Source organism: Oncorhynchus keta, chromosome 35 (assembly GCF_023373465.1).
Source record: "Oncorhynchus keta strain PuntledgeMale-10-30-2019 chromosome 35, Oket_V2, whole genome shotgun sequence".
NCBI lineage: Eukaryota > Metazoa > Chordata > Actinopteri > Salmoniformes > Salmonidae > Oncorhynchus > Oncorhynchus keta.
The window spans coordinates 82,787,985-82,807,654 of record NC_068455.1 but is presented as its reverse complement, the minus strand read 5'-3'; the positions used below and the strand labels follow the sequence as shown (position 1 = coordinate 82,807,654).

At 45.6% G+C, this 19,670-nt stretch overlaps 1 protein-coding gene across 1 annotated transcript; it reads left to right on the top strand.

The window, feature by feature from the left end:
- Window positions 1-3,403: 3,403 nt before the first annotated feature.
- LOC118382717 (cyclin-dependent kinase-like 2) lies at window positions 3,404-16,346 on the top strand. The gene is made up of 9 exons (XM_052495725.1): window positions 3,404-3,777; window positions 3,954-4,959; window positions 7,461-7,655; window positions 12,813-12,991; window positions 13,612-13,724; window positions 13,931-14,070; window positions 15,082-15,170; window positions 15,809-15,932; window positions 16,329-16,346. The coding sequence occupies exons 2-9, from the start codon at window positions 4,792-4,794 to the stop codon at window positions 16,344-16,346; spliced, it is 1,026 nt and encodes a 341-aa protein (XP_052351685.1). The 5' UTR covers window positions 3,404-3,777; window positions 3,954-4,791.
- The last annotated feature ends 3,324 nt before the right edge of the window (window positions 16,347-19,670 follow it).

The window sequence follows — 19,670 nt, the reverse complement described above, 5'->3', positions numbered from 1 at the left end:
TGCTAAATGACTTAAATGTAAATGTAAATGAAGTTTGTAACTCATTTGGTAATGCAGATATAAGCCACCACAGGGATCATTACACACAATTGATAATTATATTAATTGAAATACTAATCCTTTGCTCTCTCATTCGGGAATAATTGCAATCAATATATATATATTTACGCCCACGTGTCATCGTGATCTCTGTTGGAATCGTCAGTCCTCTTTCTCTCTCGATCTCGGTTTCCCTGAAGATCAAAGTATTTCATGGTTAAAATGGATACTTCAGAGTACCAATCAGAAATGTTCTCATAGAATAGATGGATGTTTCGGCGGTTGTCGGTCTTCGCGTCCCAGGTTGTCATAATTTCTATCTGCAGACTAGTAATTACTATCTTAAGATTTGCTCTTATTCTGTAGGGATCGATAGTCTCCGAGTTGAACCATTTCCAGCCGTGTAGCTCAGTTGGTAGAGCATGGCGCTTGTAACGCCAGGGTAGTGGCCAGGGTAGTGGGTTCGATTCCCGGGACCACCCATACGTAGAATGTATGCACACATGACTGTAAGTCGCTTTGGATAAAAGCGTCTGCTAAATGGCATATTATTATTATTATTATAGTGTAGCCAATGCTGCACGTGGTTAGGAATTGAATAACTATTCGCAATCACAGCTCACGCTGTGGGTTTGCTCAGTCTAAACTCAAACCTGTGGCACCTCAGTTTACACCGAGGTTCACGTGGTCTGAAGAGGATTTTCCTCAGGAGGGGGTTTTACTCATAACAGTAGAGAAGGTTCTATGACGCCTGATCATGTCTGTGCTCACAGGGACTTAGTTAAACTTTAAAGGGAATACAATACTCATTGACTTTATACAATAATTAGACGCAAACCCCATAATTGAGAAATGTACACATTCAGAGATATTGTTGTCTGTGTTTCCTGTCCTCTCTGAGGTCACCAGAGGTCACCACTGCTTTTTGTTCTATGTTGCTCTGTCTGTATGCTATGTCTTGCTTGTCCTATGTTGCTATGTTGCTATGGCTATGGTGCTATTGTCTATATTGTAATTGTTTTTAATAACCTGCCCAGGGACTGCGGTTGAAAATTAGCCGGCTGGCTAAAACCGGCACTTTTACTTAAACGTTGATTAATGTGCACTGTCCCTGTAAAAATAAAATAAACTAAACTAAACCAAATGAAACTCGTCAAACTCCATGACGACGCCCCTTAAGTGTTCACGGACCCTTCCCACCTTCTCACAAGCGGACATTTTGTTTAATTAATTTAGGAGTCCGGTCACGTGAAATCCATTGTTCACTCTGTGAAGCCCCCCTCTCTCTCTCCATACTGCATGGCCAGGAGGAGAGTCTCCGCCAGGAATGTACGACCTGAGATAACAGAACCTGGGTGTAGGAGAGAGTGAGAAGCCATGATCTATACCCAGAAAAGGCCGCGTCATGACACCGCATACAAACATGGTCTCTTTTTTTGCTTTTCTTGAGTAAGGCAGCTCCAAAATGCAGCCGTTTCCCAGTGCAGTCAGTGCTTTCTGTGGTGGTGGGGCAGAAAACACAGAGCGTAATGTTCTGTAGTTGCGCCGTGATTGGCTCAGTGTTCTGTCACTAACTCCATCCTTTATGTGGTGGTGGGGCTGAGAGCTTGGTAATGTTCTGTAGTTGCGCCGTGATTGGCTCAGTGTTCTGTCACTAACTCCATCCTTTATGTGGTGGTGGGGCTGAGGGGTTGGTAATGTTCTCTAGTTGGGCCGTGATTGGCTCAGTGTTCTGTCACTAACTCCATCCTTTATGTGGTGGTGGGGCTGAGGGGTTGGTTGTTCTCTAGTTGGGCCGTGATTGGCTCAGTGTTCTGTCACTAACTCCATCCTTTATGTGGTGGTGGGGCTGAGGGGTTGGTAATGTTCTCTAGTTGGGCCGTGATTGGCTCAGTGTTCTGTCACTAACTCCATCCTTTATGTGGTGGTGGGGCTGAGGGGTTGGTTGTTCTGTAGTTGCGCCGTGATTGGCTCAGTGTTCTGTCACTAACTCCATGCTTTATGTGGTGGTGGGGCTGAGGGGTTGGTAATGTTCTCTAGTTGCGCCGTGATTGGCTCAGTGTTCTGTCACTCATGCGGACAATACGCCACCACAAAATCTACAGGGGGAGCTCAAAAAATTCAAGCCCCTTGGGTGCTGCCATAGATTTACATTAAAAGTGCCCATCCAAGAAGGCTCAAGGTCATTGGCCACAGATAAAAAATACGTAAATTCACGTTATGTCTACCGTAGCTTTGATTGGATGTCATGTCAACATCATACTTTCAAAATCTTGGCTAGCAAGCTAGACAAGCCGTCGTCGTCGTGAATCAAGTCGACAATCTACGGGCAAATCCTTTTCGATTATTGTCACATGAAGAGAAATTATAGATAAAACGTATCAGTGCTCATCGGCCATTGGACTTAAACATTACACAACAAGTTTGAAAATCGCAAATTCAACAATGAGTGATTTGGAAGGAATCAGTGGCTAACTGTAGGAGTTGAAATGCAATCACTAGCCTGCTATTCAGTGGAGTGGGTGTGTGGTCCAAGTCTGGGTTTAAGGGTCTCTTTTCCAAGCTTAAAAGGATAAACATTCAACACCATGGGCTAGTAGTAAAGGTTGAATACATGCTGGCCATGCTGTCAATCCAGCATGATTTTGGCCGCGTAACAAAACAACTGGAACCTCGGAACAGTTTTCTGTTTCTAAAACTTGAATCTGTTACAAACAGAGTGGACTGAGTTTTGTGGACTTTACCCAATGTCAAGTTTCAATGTGTCAAAGTATAAAATATGCTATTATATTATATATATATTATTATAAAATTATTATTATTATTATATTATTATATATATTGTTTAGAAAGAGTGCTAGGGCAAATTGAGTTATTGCACACGAGCACGTTCCCTAACGGAAATATGCAAATACATGGTAGAACGCGCCAATTGGCTCTCGCTAGCTCGTGCTTGGCTCTGCCCACCTTGATTAATTGTTCTGCTCAGTATGATTCATTTGCTTCCGATTGAAATGACAGACTGTGGTCTATCTTGGGTTAGCTATAAAAAATCTTTGCTCACTGTTTATCGAATCCCACGGTGAGACTTTTTTTTTCAAGTCGACACTAATTTGGCATGATAGCCCCCATTGATTTTTGATAGCCATTCTCACTCAAATATGACATTAAGATGGCATAAGTCATTACAAAATTAACTTAAAAACGTAAAAAGTCCACCGAAAGCACAGAACTGGCCCTGAGTAGAATAGAGTAAAATACAATAAAATAGAATAGAAGTTCACCAGTATCGGATTGTTTTTTTTTTTGTTAAAAATGAAAATGACACCAAGGAAAATGTCATAATATAGTTAGTTCACTTTTCCTTAAAACCCTCATCATTCACATTCTCAGAGCTCGCGCTGCTGGGGTAGAGAGAAGAGTGATGTTGTTTTTGTGTACAGCCCCGGAGGCCAGTTGCTACGGGTAACGGCTTTGGTGACACAGCTAATTGTTCTCTCGTCGTCTCATCTCGGATGTCCGGTGCGTCTTTACACCACTGTTTACGTTGATCGATAAGAGTGATATCGATCTGATACGGATCTGGGAGTCTTTGTACCGAACATTAGTCCACTAATCGGTCGACAAACCGTTGGAAGTTTTTGAAAAGTCGGCCCCGCTGGCTCATCTGAGTATCCGGAAATGATCCTGGTTCAGAACGTTCACATCAGGAAGTTAGTTCTACTCCACGCGATCTATGTATGTGCGCAATCAGACACATATTGTTTTCATGCAACCGTTTACACTGTAGACTATGAAATATTTTTATTTCATGCAAACAACGTTGAAATGTACAGAAAAAGTATTTGGTAAATAATATTGTTTAGTCTAACTTACCTGTCACCTCTTTTTTTTTTTTGTCTATCCGTTCGCAGGTTAGCGTTTTTTATTCCTGGATCTTGTTCTGGAGATAGCTCTGCAGAGTGGTCACTAGCTGACACCAAATCATACAATCTGATTTTAAACCTAACCCTAACCTTAACTACACTGCTAACCCTAATGCCATTTTTTTTATGTTGACAATATAGACATTTTGACATTTGCAGCTGGTCATTCAAAGGGAAAATCACTCAGTACGGCCTCCAGGACAAGACTCATGACAATAAATGTCAACCTGCTATTTATTTGTCAGCTGATGTGAGTGTGTGTGTGTGTGTCATATTGTGTGTAACCTAGTGTTTTTTCTATAGAGTGTGTGTTATGGTGTGAGTCTGTTATAGAGTGTGTGTTTTAAAGTGTGTATTATAGACTTTGTGTGTTGTATTATCAGTGTGTGTAGCCTAGTGTGTGGGTGCGTGTGTGTGTGTGTGAGTGTCTGTGTTGTAAGATATGCGTGTTGCAGAGTGTGTGTTATAGTATGTGTGTGTGTTATAGAGTGTGTGTTGCAGAGTGTGTGTAGCCTAGTGTGTGTTATTATAGAGTGTGTGTTGCAGAGTGTGTGTTATTATAGAATGTGTGTTGCAGAGTGTGTGTAGCCTAGTGTGTGTTATTATAGAGTGAGTGTTGCAGAGTGTGTGTAGCCTAGTGTGTGTTATTATAGAGTGTGTGTTGCAGAGTGTGTGTAGCCTAGTGTGTGTTATTATAGAGTGTGTGTTGCAGAGTGTGTGTAGCCTAGTGTGTGTTATTATAGAGTGTGTGTTGCAGAGTGTGTGTAGCCTAGTGTGTGTTATTATAGAGTGTGTGTTGCAGAGTGTGTGTAGCCTAGTGTGTGTTATGGAGAAGTATGAGAACTTGGGTATGGTTGGCGAGGGAAGCTACGGCATGGTCATGAAGTGTCGTCACAAGGAGAACGGGAGGATCGTGGCCGTTAAGAAGTTTCTGGAGTCAGAGGACGACAAGACAGTCAAGAAGATCGCTTTGAGAGAGATCAAGATGTTGAAGGTCAGTTGGAGTTAAATAGATTAGAATCAAATAGAACAGAGTCCAATACAACAGAATCAAATACAACAGAATAAAGTCAAATATAATATAATTAAATAAAATAGATTAAAATAAAATAGAACAGATTAAAATAGAACAGAATATAATAAAATAGATTAAAATAAAATAGAACAGATTAAAATAGAATATATTGAAATAAAATAGAGTAGAATCAAATAGAATATATTGAAATCAAATAGAATCAAATAGAATATATTGAAATAAAATCAAATAGAATCAAATAGAATATATTGAAATAAAATAGAATCAAATAGAATATATTGAAATAAAATAGAACAGAAGAAAATAGAATATATTGAAATAAAATAGAATATATATTTGTTATTTTACTAGGCAAGTCAGTTAAGAACAAATTCTTATTTTCAATGACGGCCTACGAACAGTTAACTGCAGTTAACCCACTGGTTCTAGGCCGTCATTGAAAATAAGAATGTGTTCTTAACTGACTTGCTTAGTTAAATAAAGATAAAATAAATAAATACCAGGATTTGGCAACTGGCAGCCCACGGACCCCCTTTCGTAGGATTAGGGACTCAGTCGGGGTGTCAACCTACTGTTGAGAGTTAGAGTAGTAGAATATATATCGTGCAATTTTGAAGTGTTGGTTTTAGCCCTCGTTTTAGCCGACCGGGGCGCTCCCATTGTAAGTCACACTCACTCGAATATCATGTATATATTTTTTTACTCTGTAGAATGTCAGCAAACTTTTTTGTGCTTCAGGAGATTTTAGCCCTCGTCAGAAAAATGACCGACGGGGGCGCTCCCATTGATTTTGTTCGTCACACTCACTCAAATATCATATTTAAATAAATAAAAAACAGTGTAGAATGTCAGCGAACTTAGCGAACTTAAAACTGCAACAATAAAATCCATGCCCAATGGAAAAATGTGTAGAATTGCTGGAAATTAACTCAAAAACGTTTTGATTGAGATAATACTTACCCATTTACTGTACCTGTAGGTACTATGTACTGTACCTGTAGGTACTATGTACTGTAACTGTAGGTACTATGTAGGTACTATGTACTGTACCTGTATGTACTATGTACTATGTACTGTACCTGTAGGTACTATGTACTGTAACTGTAGGTACTATGTACTGTACCTGTAGGTACTATGTACTGTACCTGTAGGTACTATGTAGGTACTATGTACTGTACCTGTATGTACTATGTACTGTACCTGTAGGTACTATGTACTGTACCTGTATGTACATGTAGGTACTATGTACTGTACCTGTAGTACTATGTACTGTACCTGTAGTACTATGTACTGTACCTGTAGGTACTATGTACTGTACCTGTATGTACATGTAGGTACTATGTACTGTGCCTGTAGGTACTATGTACTGTACCTGTATGTACATGTAGGTACTATGTACTGTACCTGTAGTACTATGTACTGTACCTGTAGGTACTATGTACTATGTACTGTACCTGTAGGTACATGTAGGTACTTTGTACTGTACCTGTAGTACTATGTACTGTACCTGTATGTACATGTAGGTACGTTGTACTGTGCCTGTAGTACTACTCTGTGAAACGTAGGATAGTCCAGTTCTTCAGGTCACGTTGATAGGATAGTCCCCAACGGAGCTCATCCAGTTTATTCTCCAGTGATTGATAGGATAGTCCCAAACGGAGCACATCCAGTTTATTCTCCAGTGATTGATAGGATAGTCCCCAACGGAGCTCATCCAGTTTATTCTCCAGTGATTGATAGGATAGTCCCAAACGGAGCACATCCAGTTTATTCTCCAGTGATTGATAGGATAGTCCCCAACGGAGCTCATCCAGTTTATTCTCCAGTGATTGATAGGATAGTCCCCAACAGAGCTCATCCAGTTTATTCTCCAGTGATTGATAGGATAGTGTCCAACGGAGCTCATCCAGTTTATTCTCCAGTGATTGATAGGATAGTCTCTAACAGAGCCCACCCAGTTTATTCTCCAGTGATTGATAGGATAGTCTCTAACAGAGCCCACCCAGTTTATTCTCCAGTGATTGATAGGATAGTCTCTAACAGAGCTCATCCAGTTTATTCTCCAGTGATTTCACGTTCGTCAATAGAACGGAGGGTAATGGCGACTCCCCCCCTCTCCTCCTCTCCTCCTCTCCCCCTCTCCTCCTCTCCCCCTCTCCCTCCTCCTCCTCCTCTCCTCCCCCCTCTCCTCCTCTCCCCCTCTCCCTCCTCTCCTCCTCTCCCCCTCTCCCCCTCTCCCTCCTCTCCCCCTCTCCCTCCTCTCCCCCTCTCCTCCTCTCCCCCTCTCCCCCTCTCCTCCTCTCCTCCTCTCCTCCTCCTCCCTCCCCCTCCCCTCTCCTCCTCTCCCTCCTCTCCCTCCTCTCCCCCTCTCCCTCTCCCTCCTCTCCCCCTCTCCCTCCTCTCCCCCTCTCCTCCTCTCCCCCTCTCCCTCCTCTCCCCCTCTCCCCCTCCCTCTCCAGCAACTGCGCCATGAGAACCTAGTCAACCTGCTGGAGGTGTGGAAAAAGAGACGTCGCTGGTACCTGGTGTTTGAGTTCGTAGAACGTACGGTGCTAGATGACCTAGAACAGAGTCCAACGGGACTAGACTACAGCCGCCTAAGAAGATACGTCTACCAGATACTACGGGCTATCTCCTTCTGCCATCAACACAATGTGAGTGTGTGTGTGTGTGTGTGTGTGTGTGTGTGTGTGTGTGTGTGTGTGTGTGTGTGTGTGTGTGTGTGTGTGTGTGTGTGTGTGTGTGTGTGTGTGTCAGAGGAGGCTGGTAGGAGGAGCTATAGGAGGACGGGCTCATTGTAATGGAATTAATGCAACGGTAGCACACATGAAACATATGGAAACTGTGTTTGACTTAGTTCCATTGATTCCATTCATTTGAACCCCTGTTTTCCTCCCCTGGTGTGGATAACGACACTGAGCATTTTTCTAAAATGTTTTATGAGATTGGAGAACACATATATATATTTTTTAATTTTACTAGGCAAGTCAGTTAGGAACAAATTCTTATTTTCAATGACGGCCTTGGAACAGTGGGTTAACTGCCTGTTCAGGGGCAGAACGACAGATTTGTACCTTGTCAGCTCGGTGATTTGAACTTGCAACCTTTCGGTTACTAGTCCAACGCTCTAACCACTAGGTTACCCTGCAGCCTCTACACTCTAACCACTAGGCTACCCTACCACCTCTACACTCTAACCACTAGGTTACCCTGCAGCCTCTACACTCTAACCACTAGGCTACGCTGCCGCCTCTACGCTCTAACCACTAGGCTACGCTGCCGCCCCAAACTCTGCCTCCTCTACACTCTAACCACTAGGTTACCCTGCAGCCTCTACACTCTAACCACTAGGCTACCCTGCCGCCCCTACACTCTTACCACTAGTCTACCCTGCCGCCCCTACACTCTAACCACTAGGCTACCCTGCCGCCCTACACTCTAACCACTAGGCTACCCTGCCGCCCTCCACTCTAACCACTAGGCTACTCTGCCGCCTCTACGCTCTAACCACTAGGCTACGCTGCCGCCTCTACACTCTAACCACTAGGCTACGCTGCCGCCTCTACACTCTAACCACTAGGCTACCCTGCCGCCCCTACACTCTAACCACTAGGCTACGCTGCCGCCTCTACACTCTAACCACTAGGCTACCCTGCCGCCTCTACACTCTAACCACTAGGCTACCCTGCCCCCTCTACACTCTAACCACTAGGCTACGCTGCCGCCTCTACACTCTAACCACTAGGCTACCCTGCCCCCTCTACACTCTAACCACTAGGCTACGCTGCCGCCTCTACACTCTAACCACTAGGCTACGCTGCCGCCTCTACACTCTAACCACTAGGCTACCCTGCCCCCTCTACACTCTAACCACTAGGCTACGCTGCCGCCTCTACACTCTAACCACTAGGCTACGCTGCCGCCTCTACACTCTAACCACTAGGCTACGCTGCCGCCTCTACACTCTAACCACTAGGCTACCCTGCCGCCTCTACACTCTAACCACTAGGCTACCATACCGCCTCTACACTCTAACCACTAGGCTACCCTGCCGCCTCTACACTCTAACCACTAGGCTACCATACCCCCTCTACACTCTAACCACTAGGCTACCCTACCGCCTCTACACTCTAACCACTAGGCTACCATACCACCTCTACACTCTAACCACTAGGCTACGCTGCCGCCTCTACACTCTAACCACTAGACTACCCTGCCGCCTCTACACTCTAACCACTAGGCTACCATACCACCTCTACACTCTAACCACTAGGCTACGCTGCCGCCTCTACACTCTAACCACTAGGCTACCATACCACCTCTACACTCTAACCACTAGGCTACCATACCGCCTCTACACTCTAACCACTAGGCTACGCTGCCGCCTCTACACTCTAACCACTAGGCTACCCTACCCCCTCTACACTCTAACCACTAGGCTACCCTACCGCCTCTACACTCTAACCACTAGGCTACCATACCACCTCTACACTCTAACCACTAGGCTACCATACCCCCTCTACACTCTAACCACTAGGCTACCATACCACCTCTACACTCTAACCACTAGGCTACCATACCACCTCTACACTGTAACCACTAGGCTACGCTGCCTCCTCTACACTCTAACCACTAGGCTACCCTACCTCCTCTACACTCTAACCACTAGGCTACCATACCACCTCTACACTCTAACCACTTGGCTACCATACCACCTCTACACTCTAACCACTAGGCTACCATACCACCTCTACACTCTAACCACTAGGCTACGCTGCCCCCTCTACACTCTAACCACTAGGCTACGCTGCCGCCTCTACACTCTAACCACTAGGCTACCCTGCCTCCTCGACACTCTAACCATTAGGCTACCCTGCCGCCTCTACGCTCTAACCACTAGGCTACGCTGCCGCCTCTACACTCTAACCACTAGGCTACCCTGCCTCCTCTACACTCTAACCACTAAGCTACCATACCCCCTCTACACTCTAACCACTAAGCTACCTGCCTCCTCTACACCTAACCACTAGGCTACCTGCCTCCTCTACACTCTAACCACTAGGTTACGCTGCCGCCTCTACACTCTAACCACTAGGCTACCATACCACCTCTACACTCTAACCACTAGGCTACCATACCACCTCTACACTCTAACCACTAGGCTACCTGCCTCCTCTACACTCTAACCACTAGGCTACGCTGCCGCCTCTACACTCTAACCACTAGGCTACCATACCACCTCTACACTCTAACCACTAGGCTACCATACCGCCTCTACACTCTAACCACTAGGCTACCATACCACCTCTACACTCTAACCACTAGGCTACCCTGCCTCCTCTACACTCTAACCACTAGGCTACCATACCACCTCTACACTCTAACCACTAGGCTACCTACCGCCTCTACACTCTAACCACTAGGCTACCATACCACCTCTACGCTCTAACCACTAGGCTACCATACCACCTCTACACTCTAACCACTAGGCTACCTACCGCCTCTACACTCTAACCACTAGGCTACCATACCACCTCTACACTCTAACCACTAGGCTACCCTGCCGCCTCTACACTCTAACCACTAGGCTACGCTGCCGCCTCTACACTCTAACCACTAGGCTACCCTACCCCCTCTACACTCTAACCACTAGGCTACCCTACCGCCTCTACACTCTAACCACTAGGCTACCATACCACCTCTACACTCTAACCACTAGGCTACCTACCCCCTCTACACTCTAACCACTAGGCTACCATACCACCTCTACACTCTAACCACTAGGCTACGCTGCCGCCTCTACACTCTAACCACTAGGCTACCCTGCCGCCTCATTGGAAGGGATCTTAGACCATTCCTCCATACTATTCGACTTTTTCCACAATTCCACACATCATATTCCACAAAAACAAACAAAATTCTAAATGTTTTGCAAATATATTAAAAATTAAAAACAGAAATACCTTATTTATATAAGTATTCAGGCCCTTTGCTATGAGACTCAAAATTGAGCTCAGGTGCATCCTGTTTCCATTGATCATCCTTGAGATGCTTCTACAACTTGATTGGAGTCCACTTGTGGTAAATTCAATTGATTAGGCAAAGGTTCCCCTTCCAACAGGACAACAAACCTAAGCACACAGCCAAGACAATGCAGGAGTGGCTTCAGGACAAGTCTCTGAATGTCCTTGAGTGGCCCAGCCAGAGCCCGGACTTGAACCTGATCGAACATCTCTGGAGAGACCTGAAAATAGCTGTGCAGCCAACCTGACAGAGGTTGAGAGGATCTGCAGAGAAGAATGGGAGAAACTCCCCAAATACAGGTGTGCCAAGCTTGTAGCTTCATACCCAAAAAGACTCAAGTCTGTAATCACTGCCAAAGGTTTTTTTGAACAAAGTACTGACTCAAGGGTCTGAATACTTATGTAAGTGATATTTCAGTTTATTTGATAAATTTGCAAACATTTATAAAAACCTGTTTTTGCTTTGTCATTATGGGGTATTGTGTGTAGCTTGATGAGGGGGGGAAACTATTTCATCCAATTTAGGACAAGGCTGTAACGTAACAAAATGTGTAAAAAAAGTCTAGGGGTCTGAATACTTTCCCGAAGGTATTGTATTTCCTATACGTTCCAGAAAGGGACACCAAGCCAGAGAACATCCTGGTATCTCAGGGTCGGGAGGTCAATCTGTGTGACTTTAATTTGATATATTATTTATTTACTGAACAAAAACTAGAAACGCAACATGTACCTTGTTACCCCCATGTTTCATGAGCTGAAATAAAAGAGATCCCCAAAAGTTGTTACACACGTTTGTTAATTTCTCTACCATAAGCCGCCTCCAACGTTGTTTGAGAGAATTTGGCAGTACGTCCATCTGGCCTCACAACCGCAGATCACGTGTATGGCGTTGGGTGGGCGAGCGGTTTGCTGATTGGGCGGTTTGCTGATTGGGCGGTTTGCTGATTGGGCGGTTTGCTGATTGGGCGGTTTGCTGATTGGGCGGTTTGCTGATTGGGCAATTTGCTGATTGGGCGGTTTGCTGATTGGGCGGTTTGCTGATTGGGCGGTTTGCTGATTGGGCGGTTTGCTGATTGGGCGGTTTGCTGATTGGGCGGTTTGCTGATTGGGCGGTTTGCTGATTGGGCGGTTTGCTGATTGGGCGGTTTGCTGATTAGGCGGTTTGCTGATTGGGCAGGCACAATCTATGGACAACGAAAACAATTGCATTTTATCGATGCCAATTTGAATGCACAGAGAAACCATGATGAGATCCTGAGGCCCGTTGTTGTGCCATTCATCCACCACCATCACCTCATGTTTCAGCATGGTAATGCACAACCACATTGTCGCAAGGATCTGTACACAGTTCCTGGAAGCTGAGAATGTCCCAGTTTTTCAATGGCTTACATTCTCACCAGACATATCACACCTGTTTCCTATATATTTCCTACATGTTTCAGAAATATTTCCAATTCCTATATATTTCCTGTATGTTTCATATATATTTGGGGAGGCAGGGTAGCCTAGTGGTTAGAGCGTTGGACTAGTAACCGGAAGGTTGCAAGTTCACACCCCTGAGCTGACAAGGTACAAATCTGTCGTTCTGCCCCTGAACAGGCAGTTAACCCACTGTTCCCAGGCCGTCATTGAAAATAAGAATTTGTTCTTAACTGACTTGCCAAGTTAAATAAAGGTAAAATAAAAAATAGGGAGAGATCATTCAGATCTTCTCATCTTTAACACGTTTTTATATTTTATTTTATAAAATTAAATAAAGATAAGTTTGTATCCTTTTTGTTTCTCCAGATCATCCATAGGGACATCAAGCCAGAGAACATCCTGGTATCTCAGGGAGGGGTGGTCAAGCTGTGTGACTTTGGGTTCGCCAGGACAATGGCTGCACCAGGAGAGAATTACACAGACTACGTAGCAACACGCTGGTATAGGGCCCCAGAACTACTGGTGGGGGACACCAAGTACGGGAAGTAAGAACAAGGATAGAGACAGAGGGAGGGACGGGGAGAGAGACAGAGAGAGAGAGACAGAATGAGAGAGAGAGAGAGAGAGAGAGAGAGAGAGAGAGAGAGAGAGAGAGAGAGAGAGAGAGAGAGAGAGAGAGAGAGAGAGAGAGAGAGAGAGAGAGAGAGACAGAGAAGGGCAGAGGACGAGAGAGAAAGAGACACAGAGAGAAACAGTGCTACGAAAGCCTCCACTGTTATTTGTCTAATACTACCGTGTGTGTGTGGTGGTGTGTGTGTGTGAGTGTGTGTGTGTGTGTGTGTGTGGTGGTGTATGTGTGTGTGTGTTGTGGTGGTGTGTGTGTCCGTGTGTGTGTGTGTGTGTGTGTGGTGGTGTATGTGTGTGTGTGATGGTGTGTGTCTGTCTATGGTTGTGTGTGTGTGTCTATGGTTGTGTGTGTGTGTTTGTGTGTGTCTGTGTGTGTGTGTGTGTGTGTGTGTGTGTGTGTGTGTGTGTGTGTGTGTGTGTGTGTGTGTGTGTGTGTGTGTGTGTGTGTGTGTGTGTGTGTGTGTGTGTGTGTGTGTGTGTGTGTGTGTGTGTGTGTGTGTGTGTGTGTGTGTGTGTGGTTGTGTGTGTGTGTGTGTAGGGCGGTAGATGTGTGGGCTGCAGGCTGTCTCTTCGTAGAGATGTTGACAGGAGAACCTCTGTTTCCTGGAGACTCTGACATCGACCAGTTACACCACATCATCAGGTGCTTTGGTGAGGACAGTACACACACACACACACACACACACACACACACACACACACACACACACACACACACACACACACACACACACACACACACACACACACACACACACACACACACACACACACACACACACACACACACACACAGACACACACACATGGAGCAATGATTAATTTATTAATATTTTTTGTTTTGTTTCGTTACCAAGGCAACCTGACCCCTCCCCACCAGGAGTTGTTCTATAAGAACCCAGTGTTTTCAGGAGTCAGTCTACCGGAAGTGACAGAGACAGAGCCTCTACAACAACGATATCCCAAACTGTCCACTACCGCTACAGACCTTACACAGGTGCACACACACACTTATAATCACTCACTCAGGCACACACACACACACACACACACACACACACACACACACACACACACACACACACACACACACACACACACACACACACACACACACACACACACACACACTCACGCACGCACGCACGCACCCATCTCCTCCTAAAGTACTGTAGCCTTTCAGTAACTATCTCTGTCTCCTCCTAAAGTACTGTAGCCTTTCAGTAACTATCTCCTCCTAAAGTACTGTAGCCTTTCAGTAACTATCTCCTCCTAAAGTACTGTAGCCTTTCAGTAACTATCTCCTCCTAAAGTACTGTAGCCTTTCAGTAACTATCTCCTCCTAAAGTACTGTAGCCTTTCAGTAACTATCTCCTCCTAAAGTACTGTAGCCTTTCAGTAACTATCTCTATCTCCTCCTAAAGTACTGTAGCCTTTCAGTAACTATCTCCTCCTAAAGTACTGTAGCCTTTCAGTAACTATCTCCTCCTAAAGTACTGTAGCCTTTCAGTAACTATCTCTATCTCCTAAAGTACTGTAGCCTTTCAGTAACTATCTCCTCCTAAAGTACTGTAGCCTTTCAGTAACTATCTCCTCCTAAAGTACTGTAGCCTTTCAGTAACTATCTCCTCCTCAAGTACTGTAGCCTTTCAGTAACTATCTCCTCCTAAAGTACTGTAGCCTTTCAGTAACTATCTCCTCCTAAAGTACTGTAGCCTTTCAGTAACTATCTCTGTCTCCTCCTAAAGTACTGTAGCCTTTCAGTAACTATCTCCTCCTAAAGTACTGTAGCCTTTCAGTAACTATCTCCTCCTAAAGTACTGTAGCCTTTCAGTAACTATCTCTATCTCCTCCTAAAGTACTGTAGCCTTTCAGTAACTATCTTTATACGACTCCCTCTCCCCCACCCCCTCGCTCAATCTCTCTCCCCCCCCACATCCTCTCTCTCTCTCTCTCCCCCACATCCTCTCTCTCTCTCTCTCTCTATCCCTCCTCCTTCTCCTACCAGAGGTGTCTCCAGATGGATCCAGACAGGAGGTCACAGTGTTCTGATCTGCTGCAGCACCAACTCTTCACTAACGATGGCTTCCACCTCAGGTAACACACACCTAGTCACACACACCTGGTAACACACACACACCTGGTAACACACACACCTGGTAACACACACACACCTGGTAACACACACACACACACATCTGGTAACACACACACACACACACACACACACACACACACACACACACCTGGCAACACACACACACCTGGTAACACACACATACCTGGTAACATACACACACACCTGGTAACACACACCCGGTAACACGCACACCTGGTAACACATACACCTGGTAACACATACACACCTGGTAACACACACACCTGGTAACACACACCCACCTGGTAACACACACCTGGTCACACACACACACCCGGTAACACACACACACCTGGTAACACACACACCTGGTAACACACACCCACCTGGTAACACACACCCACCTGGTCACACACACACACCTGGTAACACACACACACCTGGTAACACACACACACCTGGTAACACAAACCACCTGGTAACACACACACACACACACACAGGTCACACAAACACACCTGGTAACACACACACACCTGGTAACACACACACACACCTGGTAACACACACCCACCTGGTAACACACACACAGCTGGTAACACACAAACCCTGTGTTTAACTGAACAAAATGTTTCAGGTTTGTTCAGGAGTTGAATGCTAAGATCCAGAAGGATCAGAAAGAGAACTCTCCCCTTCCCAAGATGAACAAGACTATCAAGAAAGACAAGGAGGAAGTAGAGGAGAGGACTGGGAAGTACAAGGTCAGACACACACACACATGGAGGTAACACACACAGGTGGGCCCATCAACTCACACACACACACACACACACACACACACACACACACACACACACACACACACACACACACACACACACACACACACAACACCAGTGTTAATTTAGTCAACAATAACTATGATGAAAAATACTCGGCAACTTCGTATGTTTCCTGACTAAAACTATAACAATAATAAAATGAGACGCCCTGAAATGCAAACTATTACTAATTACTTTTCATTTTAGTTTGACAAAAATAAAACAATTCCAGAATTCCAACCCAGAAATCCAACCCAGAATTCCAACCCAGAATTCCAACCCAGAAATCCAACCCAGAATTCCAACCCAGAATTCCAACCCAGAAATCCAACCCAGAAATCCACGCGAGACTAATGGACATTTCAATAGACATGAAGCTCCTTCTCGTGCAAATGCCAGTTGTTTGGTTGCTTTTCTTCCCCTTTGAGAAACACAAATGCCATTTGTTAAATATCAGGAGTACAGTGATACTTATAATAATAAATAGTTATTCAAATAAAATCACAGTAATTACTATGTAAGAATACTGTATCTCAACTACGGCTCAGCATTCCAACGACACAGTACCCGCCAACATTTACATTACATTTAAGTCATTTAGCAGACGCTCTTATCCAGAGCGACTTACAAATTGGTGCATTCACCTTATGACATCCAGTGGAACAGCCACTTTACAATAGTGCATCTAAATCTTTTAAGGGGGGTTGAGAAGGATTACTTTATCCTATCCTAGGTATTCCTTATTGAGGTGGGGTTTCAGGTGTCTCCGGAAGGTGGTGATTGACTCCGCTGTCCTGGCGTCGTGAGGGAGTTTGTTCCACCATTGGGGGCCAGAGCAGCGAACAGTTTTGACTGGGCTGAGCGGGAACTGTACTTCCTCAGTGGTAGGGAGGCGAGCAGGCCAGAGGTGGATGAACGCAGTGCCCTTGTTTGGGTGTAGGGCCTGATCAGAGCCTGGAGGTACTGAGGTGCCGTTCCCCTCACAGCTCCGTAGGCAAGCACCATGGTCTTGTAGCGGATGCGAGCTTCAACTGGAAGCCAGTGGAGAGAGCGGAGGAGCGGGGTGACGTGAGAGAACTTGGGAAGGTTGAACACCAGACGGGCTGCGGCGTTCTGGATGAGTTGTAGGGGTTTAATGGCACAGGCAGGGAGCCCAGCCAACAGCGAGTTGCAGTAATCCAGACGGGAGATGACAAGTGCCTGGATTAGGACCTGCGCCGCTTCCTGTGTGAGGCAGGGTCGTACTCTGCGGATGTTGTAGAGCATGAACCTACAGGAACGGGCCACCGCCTTGATGTTAGTTGAGAACGACAGGGTGTTGTCCAGGATCACGCCAAGGTTCTTAGCGCTCTGGGAGGAGGACACAATGGAGTTGTCAACCGTGATGGCGAGATCATGGAACGGGCAGTCCTTCCCCGGGAGGAAGAGCAGCTCCGTCTTGCCGAGTTTCAGCTTGAGGTGGTGATCCGTCATCCACACTGATATGTCTGCCAGACATGCAGAGATGCGATTCGCCACCTGGTCATCAGAAGGGGAAAGGAGAAGATTAATTGTGTGTCGTCTGCATAGCAATGATAGGAGAGACCATGTGAGGTTATGACAGAGCCAAGTGACTTGGTGTATAGCGAGAATAGGAGAGGGCCTAGAACAGAGCCCTGGGGGACACCAGTGGTGAGAGCGCGTGGTGAGGAGACAGATTCTCGCCACGCCACCTGGTAGGAGCAACCTGTCAGGTAGGACGCAATCAAGCGTGGGCCGCGCCGGAGATGCCCAACTCGGAGAGGGTGGAGAGGAGGATCTGATGGTTCACAGTATCGAAGGCAGCCGATAGGTCTAGAAGGATGAGAGCAGAGGAGAGAGAGTTAGCTTTAGCAGTGCGGAGCGCCTCCGTGATACAGAGAAGAGCAGTCTCAGTTGAATGACTAGTCTTGAAACCTGACTGATTTGGATCAAGAAGGTCATTCTGAGAGAGATAGCGGGAGAGCTGGCCAAGGACGGCACGTTCAAGAGTTTTGGAGAGAAAAGAAAGAAGGGATACTGGTCTGTAGTTGTTGACATCGGAGGGATCGAGTGTAGGTTTTTTCAGAAGGGGTGCAACTCTCGCTCTCTTGAAGACGGAAGGGACGTAGCCAGCGGTCAGGGATGAGTTGATGAGCGAGGTGAGGTAAGGGAGAAGGTCTCTGGAAATGGTCTGGAGAAGAGAGGAGGGGATAGGGTCAAGCGGGCAGGTTGTTGGGCGGCCGGCCGTCACAAGACGCGAGATTTCATCTGGAGAGAGAGGGAGAAAGAGGTCAGAGCATAGGGTAGGGCAGTGTGAGCAGAAACAGCGGTGTCGTTTGACTTAGCAAACGAGGATCGGATGTCGACCTTCTTTTCAAAATGGTTGACGAAGTCATCTGCAGAGAGGGAGGGGGGAGGAGGATTCAGGAGGGAGGAGAAGGTGGCAAAGAGCTTCCTAGGGTTAGAGGCAGATGCTTGGAATTTAGAGTGGTAGAAAGTGGCTTTAGCAGCAGAGACAGAGGAGGAAAATGTAGAGAGGAGGGAGTGAAAGGATGCCAGGTCCGCAGGGAGGCGAGTTTTCCTCCATTTCCGCTCGGCTGCCCGGAGCCCTGTTCTCATCACTGAGCTGTTGTTGCGTCTATATTTTAACATTTTTGTTCAGTATACAGTACCAGTCAAAAGTTTGGACACACTTACTCATCCAAGGGTTTTTCTTTATTTTTTAAAACTATTTTCTACATCGTAGAATAATAGTGAAGACATCAAATTCACCTGGTTAGTCTGTTATGGAAAGAGCAGGTGTTCTTAATGTTTTGTACACTCCGGACTCTGGACTCCAGACTCTGACATTGCTCGTTCGTATTACTGCTCTGTTGGAGCTAGGAACACAAGCATTTAGCTAGGTATTACTGCTCTGTTGGAGCTAGAAATACAAGCATTTAGCTAGGTATTACTGCACTGTTGGAGCTAGAACAGGAACACAAGCATTTAGCTAGGTATTACTGCACTGTTCAAATCAAATCAAATCAAATTTATTTATATAGCCCTTCGTACATCACAAGCTGATATCTCAAAGTGCTGTACAGAAACCCAGCCTAAAACCCAAACAGCATTTACAATGCAGGTAACTGCACTGTGGCTGGAAAACTCCTAGAAAGGAACACAAGCATTTAGCAAGGTATTAAACTGTTGGAGCAAGAAACACAAGCTTTTAGCTAGGAACCGGGCTATTACTGGCTCTGGCTGTGCCGGGCTAGATTATAACAGAACATTTACCAAGATGTTCAAATGTTCATAAATGACCAAGCATTTCGCTAATAATAAGGCAGAACAGTTGAGCTAGAACAGAAACACAGTCAGGTGGATTACTGTTGGACAAGCATTTAGCTAGGTATTACTGTTGGAGCTATAAACACAAGCATTTAGCTAGGTATTACTGTGTTGGAGCTATAAACACAAGCATTTAGCAGGTATTACTGCACTGTTGGAGCAAGAAACACAAGCATTTAGCTAGGTATTACTGCACTGTTGGAGCTAGAAACACAAGCATTTAGCTAGGTATTACTGCACTGTTGGAGCTAGGAACACAAGCATTTAGCTAGGTATTACTGCACTGTTGGAGCTAGGAACACAAGCATTTAGCTAGGTATTACTGTTTGGAGCTAGAAACACAAGCAT

Coding starts and splice junctions, on each gene's coding strand:
- LOC118382717 (XM_052495725.1), top strand. CDS start 4,792: ATGGAGAAGTATGAGAACTTGGGTATGGTTGGCGAGGGAAGCTACGGC. Junction 7,656..12,812: donor CCTTCTGCCATCAACACAAT/GTGAGTGTGTGT, acceptor TTGTTTCTCCAG/ATCATCCATAGGGACATCAA. Junction 12,992..13,611: donor GGGGACACCAAGTACGGGAA/GTAAGAACAAGG, acceptor GTGTGTGTGTAG/GGCGGTAGATGTGTGGGCTG.